General features: G+C 39.6%; 2 protein-coding genes across 2 annotated transcripts; one reads left to right on the top strand and one right to left on the bottom strand.

The window, feature by feature from the left end:
• Positions 1-133: 133 nt before the first annotated feature.
• Positions 134-3,276, bottom strand: LOC144640807 (uncharacterized; the record flags this gene model as incomplete). The annotated part of the gene is made up of 4 exons (XM_078499877.1): positions 2,601-3,276; positions 1,871-1,981; positions 1,342-1,429; positions 134-206 (listed from the first exon to the last, which is right to left on the bottom strand). Coding segments are annotated over exons 1-4 (521 nt in total), but the record flags the coding sequence as incomplete, so codon positions are not given.
• Positions 3,277-4,221: 945 nt separating this feature from the next.
• On the top strand, positions 4,222-11,118 carry LOC144640808 (cryptochrome-1-like). Its single transcript, XM_078499878.1, has 4 exons — positions 4,222-4,935; positions 8,316-8,589; positions 10,325-10,465; positions 10,873-11,118. The coding sequence occupies exons 1-4, from the start codon at positions 4,454-4,456 to the stop codon at positions 11,023-11,025; spliced, it is 1,050 nt and encodes a 349-aa protein (XP_078356004.1). The 5' UTR covers positions 4,222-4,453; the 3' UTR covers positions 11,026-11,118.
• The last annotated feature ends 146 nt before the right edge of the window (positions 11,119-11,264 follow it).

The following is an 11,264-nucleotide window of genomic DNA, read 5'->3' as shown; positions in this document are numbered from 1 at the left end:
AACACAAATTTCTAAATTTAATTTCAGACTGTAAATACTTTTTATTATTCTTCAATAGCATTTACTTTTGTTTTGTTTTTATGCTTGGTTCATTGATATATGACACTTAGAATGCAGCAACTATTATACTTACGGTCTAAACTTGGAGTGGCCAAAGTATCTCTTCAGAACCTCAATATGCTCAGCATCTGGTTTTATTTCATTTGCTTTTGTATAAAGGAAAATAAAAGTACTAATCGGTAACTGTCTGTGATACTCATGCACCTTGTCATGCAAAATTGTCAGTGAAAAAGAATTTGCAACTAGCTTTACTTTTAAAGTTTTTATCAACCTAAACCAGAAACCCATAAGGGTTGAAACATGTAACTCCCTATGATTCGCATTGTACAAAGCGTTTGCACATTCGTTTACACTAAGTACCATATTTGGAAAATAACAAGAAACATCAAAATTACCATATTTGGATTAAATTCACAGCGCGCACTAGCTCGCGCTCGATGGCGTAATCTTGTTTTTGAACAAGCTTGGTTGAATTAAGTTAAATTTGGTTAAATTCTCCTGTTTCATCTTTTTGAAGTAGTCTGGAGAACTTCGCTTCGATATACTTAATGTACTTCTTTAGTTTCTGTAAGAAATTTACGACGTTTAGGTCGAAATTCAAGCAACTTACCGCAAAACCCAAAATTATGTTGCGTGTGTCATTACGTGTATAAAACATTCGCGTACAAACTCTTCGTGTTTCTAAATATGGTACTTAGCAAAATGAATATCCAAATGCTGTGCGCACGCGTTACACGTTTCAACCCTTATGGGTTTCTGCCTAAACCAAATGGCTATTAATGCCACAACTAAGCTTAATTTTGTTTTCACATCTAAGTAATCATCATGGTAATTATCATCAGACACATGGTCTGTAAAGAATAACAGAGAGAAAAGTTTGTTCTTTTCTGACTTACAGATTTGTTTATTATGAAGTTACTAAGATCAATGATTGCTAGCTGTTATTTCCAAGCTATCAGAAAGGTGGGGGGGGGGGGACAGAGGGGTCTGAACCTCCCGCTCCCGGAACTTTTAACTCCCGCTTCCCGAAGCTGTTCTCTCTTGTTTGTTTCATGTCCATTGCGAAATATAATGAAATGTTACGAAATTTCACTCGTTTTCTCCCTGTTCCCACCACCTTTAGAATCCCGCTGCCCGCCCTCTCTCCCTCCCGCTTCCCGCCCCTTTTCTCCCAGGCTCCCGCCCACCTGTCTCCCTAGACAGAAAGGAGTCACTAACATCAATTCTGGCAACCAACAGATAAAAATTTGGCCATAAATTAATGAATTGATTGGTCAGTACCTTCAGCTTCAGACGATTGGTCTAAAATATTCAGGTGACTAGCATCTGTTTCAGTCTGGCTTTGATTGCAGAGTTCTTCAATGTCAACCTGAGGAAGACAGTCATTAATTTACAGCCTAGTTATTGTAAATTCTTATTAAGACGGTTCCGCTGAAAAAAATTATTGATTTTGATTAGCTCTGCATGCGCGCCTATTTGTTGCATAATTGGTGCATGATCACGTGGGTGTCCAATTACAAGAAATTTGGATATCGGTAATTGGATGCTTATGCCATTTGTGCATCAATCATATGCACTTCCATGGGTTCTTTCGTGCTGTTTCGAGTACACCTTTGACTTTTTCATACAAAAAAAGTTTCTCAAAGACTACCCAACCTCAAATTTTGTTTTTGATACAATTAAAATTCAGAGTAATCGTGCTCTTAATTGCAAATCCCTGAAATTACTCGCCCGATTACTCCCTGACTTGTACCCCACTCAGTCCAAATACTATTACTGGTACTAATAATTAGTGGTTATTATTAATTACCTCAGCCATTGCATTGTCAAACTCGTCATCATCACTCAACTCAATCATCTCATTTGAACCATCAAAGTTAGAAGTGTCAAAGGCCTGGTCTTCACTAGCATCTCTTGAATCCTGCAAAAAAAAAACAACAATTTAACTGAATTATCTAGTATATTGGAAGAAAATTACTGTATACACCTGGGCAAAATTTATGCAAATGAGATGACAAGGCAGCCATGTTGGTGGACAAAACAATAAAATATGTTTTCGCAGAAATTTTACGATAAAAGGGTTTAGATCCCAGCGGAGGGAAACACTTTGTTCTTGTCCACCAGCATGGCTGCTGTGATATCAGCTGCAAGCCAGCAATATTGATTTCAGTTTCATAGAGCCTGAATTCAGTCTCTCACTTGATATCTTCAGTTTATTTTCTTTTTCAATCGTTTAAAATTTATGGTTCATAAATATTTCAGAGGATGAAAGCAGTTTCCCATATCTATAAGTTATATCAGTGTGGTGTGAAATGCAGACTGCAGACTGCAGACTGCAGACTTAAGCTACAGAATGCAGACTAAGGGTAAAATGCAGACAAATTGTGAAACAACGTAAGATGCCTTTTACACGAACGTTTCATTGTTTCATACTTAAGTCCGCAATTTATCCCTGGTCTGCAGAATTGGTCTACAGTATGCACTTTATCCTCGGTCTGCAGTGTGCATTTTTACACTGATCAACCTCCTGTCAACCTCACCTCTGTGAAGCTTGTGTTTCCTGAATCCTTTGAAGTATCCTTGTCTTTTTTTCCTACAGTCAAGTCGTGGAGTTCAGAAGCGCTTGACTCAATGGCAGAAACAAGTGAATCTATTCTGTTGATGTCCTCCATAATTTCCGTTTGTGCACCGACCGCACTGCTTGGAATAACAGCTTCTGAAATCTCGCGCAAAGTATTCAAAACTTTCGAAAGCCTGCCATGTACATCTCTATTCTGCTGACTTCCCATTTTCAATTCCTTAATCCGGTTCTAAGCGATATCTGCATTAGTGTAGTAATAAACAGTACATTCAGAACAAAGATACGGAGCTATCTGGAAGTGGCTCGCTGTGTTGGCGCCATGTTGGATTCCTTTTTTACCGCGCTTCAAAAATACGTTTCCAGTTCCCCACTGCCCGCCAGCAGTAGACTTCGTTAGGTCTCGTGGAGGTCTCGTGAAGGTCTCGTAAAGTTTCGGGAAGGTGGTTTGCTTGCTGACTTAGAATCTTCAATATGGCTCCTAATCATTGCATAAGAAAGACCTGAGATTTTGATCAAAGGATACGGAGGATAAAGGGTCGATAAACATTGTTCAACAGTATTGCAGTATTGTTTGTTCAACAACAAACAATACTGCAAGGCTGATACTACGCACTACGTGAAAAAATAAACTTTGCGAGACATTTTCAGCCTTGCTTTCAACCTCGTTCCCAGGGCTTTTCCCTTGGTGATTTGGTAACGAGGTTGCGGCTGATTACATCTCCTGTAGATCCTTTTAGAAACTAATCCTCCCAGTCATCATCGTTGCACGTAATTTATCTATTACGCTACCAAATCGATACCAAAAGCGACTTGCCGAGATTATCTTACAATCTTGAGAAAATTGATGCAAAAAATTTCCACGAACGTGCGCATGCTACTCGCCGCAAGCTACTGCAGACAATTTGTAATAGGCCTTATTCGTATTCTCGGTATTGGACTGGAACTAGCTTGCAATGGAAGCTAATGCGGGTAATCTATTCAAATGCAAATGACATGAACCTGTTTTTAATGATATTCCCCCCCTCCCCCCCTCAATTGCAAGCTACTTCCAGTCCAATACACCGAGAATACGAATATTTAACAATTATCCTGCGAAATCGCGCGGAATATCGCCTGATACTTAGCCGACGAGGCCGTAGGCCGAGTTGGCTAAAATCAGACGATATTCCGCAAGATTGAGCAGGATAATTGTTTTATTATTCAACAGATTGTCGACGAGACACATTTTGGACATAGAAAAACTGTAATTATGCAGCGCTTTACAAGATTTCGGACGAACCTTCGCAACCTACGAATATCGCAGGATATCTGTTATGTACGGATGACAGATATCGTTAATATATGGGCAGCGCGCGCATCTGTTGAATAATAAGGTCTATTAGCACGCATTGCTTGCCTGTCTAGAATAGTCTCGTGTCCGATGCACGTGCCAACAATGTCCCCCTCCCTGCAAGGTACAGATTGTCAGTGACATTCCAATGATCATCCCCTCCCGAGAGGTGATAGTTTTGTAACAGGAATGGCTGCACGTGGATTCTGCACGTTTTTCAAATCAACTCGTTATATAACATCTATCATGTTGTCACAATATTGTGCGAATTTCGATTGTGGTGTGAAATTACTAGGAACTGCCTCCTCCAAGGCTATCGTATTTGAGATCAGTAAAAAAAATAAGCTTCGTTCCTCGTTATATTTGCGTGCCATTATGGGCTGATTCGTCTCTTCGACTTCAAGACAAAATGGAAGGAGTCCATACCAAAGTTATCCTGCAACAAAATACAAACCACTTTGAGGAAGTAACGGCCAGAGACAATGTCTAATGCTACAATTCACAGAAGGAGCAATCCTTTAGTTAGTACAGAGAAAAGTCGAGAGCAAACTGATAAAGGAAAACACGCCATTCACTGGGTCAGGAAGGATTTGCGCTTACACGACAACCCTTCTCTTTTAGAGGCAGTCAAAGGAAGCGACACTTTCAGAGTTATTTATGTGTTAGACACGAAAGTAAATGGCCAAACTGGAATCGGAATAAACTTGTGGAGGTTCTTGCTGCAGTCGCTCGAAGATGTGGACGATAGTCTCCGCAAACTGAATTCCCGCCTATTCGTTGTGAGAGGTCAGCCTGCCGATGTTTTTCCCCGGTTGTTTAGGGAGTGGAAAACCTCCCTTCTGACATTCGAGGAGGATTCCGAACCGTTTGGAAGGGAAAGAGATGCGGCGATACGGCTGCTTGCTAAAGAATCAGGGGTAGATGTCACTGTGTGTCGCGCTCACACTCTGTATGACCCTCAGCTGTAAGTTTAAAAGAAATGGTAATAATTATTGCTAAAGCCATGTATTACACTGTCCTGAAACAAAATAGAACATTAGAGAAATTAATTTAGAACACCCAAACAGCCCGCCAAACAGGCTGGGAAGTTATACAATCTTTTTGCTCAGGCAGTTCAGGAGGGTCATAGTAGGTTTTTTGAGATCTTGATTTGGCTTATTTGAAGGCCGGGATCCAGTATTTTTGAGGAAAAGGGAAGCGATTCGTGATTGTGATTATGCATGGGACACAGGAATTGGTGATTTTATGAGGTGGAAATCAGGAATTGGCACTCCAATGAATCAATATCTGTCATCTTCAAGAACGTCAAAAAATGCTGTGTAAGTGCTTATTATGGTTTGCACCCGCCAGTCACACGGCTATTAAACCAGGGTTAAAACATATGGTCGGGATTGGGATAAGCCAATGAAAACCATCAGGATTACGGTATTGAGGGCAAATTTTGGTCGGGGTGGGGGGATTGACGAACCCTGTTGGGTACCCTCATTCAGTAGGAGAAGCTTTACTGTACCTCCTCCCGCTCCCCCCCCCCCCAAAAAAAAAAAAACAGGAAAGAGTGAACACGTACCCTTGCTCCAAGTTTATCCGTTGGCCAAGTAAAGTCTGAGTCCAAGTCACACGTCTGAGTCACATTACGGTATACAACATATCATGTTACCCTCATGGCTGTCGTTAAGTTTTATGTCACCTGTGGCCTTGATCTTCACACACATGACAAACTTGTTACTTTGTGGGTGAATTGTATCAATAAAAGGCAGTTGCACCTGTAACATCAAGTGCACATTAAGCAAACTCAGCTGTAACAGGTTAGCGCCCTAAATGAGAGCCCTGACCCTTACAATAATTATTTAGGAGTCTCAAGTCAGCACTATTGGGGCTAACAGGAGTGCTCAGTTGCTTCTCATCTCCTACCCACTATCCATCATGTTCAAGATCACAAGGAGCAGGGGTATACTGGTGGCCAACCCGGGTGGCCAATAAGCAATGACTCGAGCATTTGACTCAAGCTTGGCCTTTACTTGGGCTTGGATTTGATTCGAGAAAGCAGATTTTGTACTGAACTGAAAATACTGTTTTCATGATTAAAAGTAAACTCCTACATAGCTGCTAGGTGATAATAATATTACCTGAGTGTGAAACATGGACGATGATCCAGTATAATTCTTTTCATAACATTCTCTGTACTTGCAACTATTATTTGCAAAGTAAGGGCCTCTTTATATGAAGAAAAGGTGTCCCTGATGAGGGGGGGGGGGGGGTTTACTCCTTATCCTGAGCCACCTTAGGCAGAGGAGCTTTTCATTCATTAATTCTTAACTAGTAATAGTTCTCACTAGTAAGCTGCCCCGCCTTTTCATAATTTGTTTTACACCATTAATCTAAGATTAGTGGAGTATTTTTTCAGCCTTTAATTATTGATGCCGCTGGACCACAAAATTAGGCTTCTGTTTTTATTGTGCCATGTACGTCACGACATTGTTTGCTACGGAATTTCTTGTTGTGTGACACCGTTGCGTCCTAAAAAAATTCACAAGTTCAAGTCGAATATATTACCTAGCGGAAATAACACATAACACATTGTTCGTGATGATAACACGCAAGCTTATTCCCTGGCTTATAACATTCGAAATGAACTTACCGGTATAATAATTCCAAGGCCAAAAAGCCTGACAATTCCACGAGTAACAAAATATGGCAAATTCTAAGATTCGAGTAAACAATTTTTGATGCTTATTCAACCATACTTTGGATCAAATAAACTGACAGTTCGTTAGCGAAACGAATTACCTTGTATTGCATGACATAGTTCGCGCTTTTGTTTGTTACTCGTCGTAAAAAAATGTATACGATCTTCGCTTGTTTTCAAGACGTTCAGTCGCTAAGATCAGAAACTCTTTGTCCCTGGATGATACGCCTGTTATGCTTTCCGCATCATTTCAAATTTAGTTACACATTTTACATATTTCTTCAAGCAAGACATGTTTCTTGTGATCACAGTGCGACGGCTATTTTTATATTTTGCGGCACTGACTTCCGTTGCTCCTTTACGAGCGTTCCGGCAATCCTTTGCGAGCATTAGGGCAATCCTTTGCGAGCCACTTTGACCAAAATCAAGATTTTTTCCAGTACCGTTCACTGAATGCACACATCTTTCCTACCTACACGGGGACTTCTAAGGTGCCTCCTGCGGGGGCAATAACAAGCTGCAAATAATAGTATAATTAGCTCAGGGGGAGGGAGGGAGGCAAGTTTACCCCCTTGGAGTAGGGTCACTCACTTTGAAGGTTGGGTGACCCTGAGTGGGGTGGGAGGGGGCAAGTCAACTTTTTTCCATTTCAACACTTTGGCTATTCAGGGCTCATAGTTTACAATGTACTTTTGGCTTTGAGAGCACTTTTGCTGCCAAGTCTCAATTTCTAGCTACACAGCTCAAATTTCAGGTGAGCATCTTAAAATACAGCTGGGAGCACCAGGTTTAAAAAAATATGAACCCTTCAAAAGTTTTAAATGTACCATACACATGATATCCGTTTCAATGGACAGTAACATACCGGTGAAAGGGAAATCATGTGTATGACAAAAAAAGACAAAAAAGGACACCAGGGTAAGGTTTCAAGCTTTACTGTATTTTTTCAAAAGAAAAAGGAGATATTTTCAACTCCAGTTTTTAAATCTAGTATACAAACTCTCATGGGTATTCAATTTTAAATCGATATCAAACTATAGTACACTTTGTCACCAGTGAAATGAATGGTTAAAAATGGCTTGTGAGAGAGGGTTATACCAACCCTCTTACCAGAGACAACATTTCTTGTAAAAACAGGCCCATGGCAGGGCTCGAGACTTAGTTGGTAAGCCAATTATTCACAGGCTAGCTAGTAAAAATTCAGATTTGGCTTTTGGGGTTTTTTATTTCTCCTAGCCTCTTTGCTAGGGAAAACAGTGTTTGATAAACTGTCTACAGCTGTTTTGAAAAAGGTTGTTGGAATATAGCATAAAAGTACATGTGACAACCCTGAAAGTTATTGTGGGTTGTTTTAACTTCACAGTTCCTTGACTTTAGCATAATTTGGAGAAAACTGAAAAAATGGCACAAGACACCATGGATGTATGTTTGAGAGTGTTAAAAGAAAGCAACGAAAGGAGGTTCAACCACTACAGTGTCATTAATTACCTGATACTCAGATTACCTTTTGAGGTGGTCACGTACACTTCTGTCCTTTCTTCTGACAACCTTTCTCGAATCAACTGTATATACATTCATCCACTTACACATTGTCTTCAGTTAGCATTGCACAGTTCAAAATCCTTAAAATAATTTTGATTGTTTTCTGTCTCTGCTAGGATTATTAAACACAATGGAGGAACGCCACCCCTTACATACAAGAAATTTCTGGCTATTATACGTTCCTTGGGTCCCCCAGAGCACCCTGTCCCAACACTTGATGTGCAGTTGCTAGCTGGTTGTGGTACACCAGTCTCTGAAGACCATGAGGAAAAGTATGGGGTGCCATCTTTGGAGGAGTTAGGTCTTGATGTTAGAAATATTCACGGAGAAGTCTGGCATGGTGGAGAGAAAGAAGCTCTTATAAGACTTGACAGACACTTGGAGAGAAAGGTTAATATACTGTAAAAATTATGCTTTCTCTTTGTGAGAGGTGAATAGGTTAACTTTGTAGATCGGTGGATAATTTTACACAAAACATTCATTCAGATTATGGATTTAGCCAATGCTTTCTCAGGATTTTCAATAAGAGCCTGCGGCTGGTGAAATTCGCCGGCTACTTCATGTGATTCCGCCGCCTACTTTTCCGGTACTTTGACTGAGAACTTAACTCAAATTTTACAGACAGCAAAAACGTTAAAACAGTCCATTTATTTCGTTCAAAACATTTACAAAACAGTGAAAATGCTTCATGACTCTTACCGCATTTTTTGACGATCGTCAAAAGCATCCCTGTCACATTTGAGTGAATGCTCAAGTTGTTTACAGTTTGCTTAAAATGTCTTACACATCTTTACCAGTTATCGATTGAACAATTTTCAAGATAATCGACTTTAACTCTTGAAATTCACGGCTAAACTTGTCGTTGAATAATGACTTCACTTTCGGTTGTTGCTGAAAATGGCGAAAAAAGTCGCGTGGAAAGTTTTCTTCACTTTACAGTGCTTTCTTCATTCTTCAATTCGTGGAAACAGACCATCGTTTTGTTTTCAAAGCATGTGCTTGCACTTGCATAAAAATGGAAAGTAGTGCCCAGTTTTTCCCAAAGGAAGAGAGTTCCCTTTGTTTGGCCGGTTCTACGGCCATTGGTGGAATGGAATGTTTCTGCTTGGCTGGAAAAAGGCCATCAGTTGTAAAAGGGTTGTTGGTGATTTTTTACTATTGGCAAGAACCAAATATTTTAAAAACTTTTAAGAGTATTTACATACTCTTAGTGAATAAAATAACAATGTATGGTTCTGTTGAAATAACCTAATTCTTTCTCCAGAATGAAGGAAATGCTTTCTAAGAGGCCCAAATTTTAAAATTTCCCCGGGGGAGCATGCCCCCCAACCCCCCTAGATGGCTGCGCCTTTGTTGTGAGTGCTCCCTTCTCCGCCTACTCCTAAACTTTTGCCACCTACTCTATTCTTATTGAAAACCCTGCTTTCTATAGATCTGTGGATCCTGCACGTGTAGCGGATTGTATTTTTTTGACCAGATTTTGAATTTTGCTCGTTACTGTTCAGATTGCAACTGGGGATATAACTTTTCTTTGAAGCCAATTTAATTTTGATCCATGCACAGCAAAATCCCTGTGATAAAGCCCCTTAATAAGACCGCAACAACCAGCTGCTAGGCTCCATATAAAACTGCTGAAAAATTTAATTCCCATCCCTGTGGCAACTGGTCATATGGTCATATCATCCTAAGACAATTATGACCAGTTGCCACAGGGTTCAAAAGCAATTATATATATGATGCCTGCATCTATTTCAAGGGACTTTATCATAGGGATTTTGCTGCATTTTTTTTGTCAAGATGGTTCTAAGATTGTCACTAAGTCACTAATTAAGCAGTTTATTCGTTTTTTAGCAAATTTTCCAAAATACACGGGCAACCATTAAAATAGTCCACCCAACTTTTTTCCATCTTATTATTAAAACCTTTAGTTTACAGGATACTCATAATAACACCCTTTAATAGCTTAAGTGGACCTAGTAATAGTTGTTTTTAAAAAACTAGATCATTAGTTTAGTCATAGTTGGTGTCCTTTAATAAATACAGACTTTTGACCTGGCTGTCTTCCCGTTGTTTGACAAAAGGTACAAAATAACATTTACTGTCTCGTTATTTTCTCATTCAAAAGGCTTGGATAGCAAGTTTTGAAAAACCAAAGGTCACTCCAAACAGCTTGTTTCCGAGTCCAACCGGAGTGAGTCCTTATCTGAGATTTGGGTGCCTGTCACCAAGGTTATTCTACCACAGACTTACAGAGCTCTACAGAAAGGTATACTGACATCAAATATTGTCATACTATTCAATGTAAGCTAACAGTAGGCTAACTGAAGTGCTATTTAGATCGAAAAACCAGTCAAAAAATCAGTATCAATCTATAAAATAAGTTAATTGGTATTGATTGGTATCAGTCAATCGATGATCAATCGATAACCCACACAAAAATGGTTCATCGATTGCTATCGATTGGCACAGCAATCTCGAACAGATGTCACGCATGCTACTTGTCTGATCAGCTGCCATTTTTTTAAATTTTCAACAGTCTTATTACCTGATGTAATGTATATGAAATGATTCATATATTACCTGTCAGCTTTAGAACTGCAACTGGGTAATGCAAACCGTCTAGAGAAATTTCCAAACTTTTTTATAACTAAATCTATGCTGGCTCCTTTTCAGGTTAAAACCAATGATCCACCCATCTCCTTGTATGGCCAGCTTTTGTGGCGAGAATTTTTTTCACTGTGGCTGCCAACAATCCACACTTTGACAGAATGGCTACAAACCCCATGTGCCTACAAATACCATGGAGAAAAAGTCCTGAGAGATTAAAGAAATGGGAGGAGGTATGCATTCCAAACAGGTCCAAACATTTGATAGGCTTTATTAGGACTGAAATTCTTTACTGAAATTAAAAAGTTATGTTAGACCAGGCAATTAATGAACAATAATGTGTTGAGATACATGTACAAAGAACTGAAAAAAAAAATGAAACTCAGTGGCTTTTGCAATCTCTTTTTTTGTGGGGGTAGGCGGGCACAGGAACATAGTTAATTTCACTAAGAGAAATA

The sequence above is a fragment of the Oculina patagonica genome, unplaced genomic scaffold (assembly GCF_052425735.1).
Source record: "Oculina patagonica isolate OP01 unplaced genomic scaffold, crgOcupat unplaced496, whole genome shotgun sequence".
Lineage (NCBI taxonomy): Eukaryota > Metazoa > Cnidaria > Anthozoa > Scleractinia > Oculinidae > Oculina > Oculina patagonica.
This window is presented reverse-complemented; position numbering and strand designations above follow the sequence as displayed.

Bases quoted from the DNA above. Each gene is read 5' to 3' on its own strand.
- LOC144640808 (XM_078499878.1), top strand. From the start codon at position 4,454: ATGTCTAATGCTACAATTCACAGAAGGAGCAATCCTTTAGTTAGTACA. The intron at 4,936-8,315 runs GTAAGTTTAAAA...TGTCTCTGCTAG, and splicing joins ACTCTGTATGACCCTCAGCT to GATTATTAAACACAATGGAG. The intron at 10,466-10,872 runs GTATACTGACAT...GCTCCTTTTCAG, and splicing joins TTACAGAGCTCTACAGAAAG to GTTAAAACCAATGATCCACC.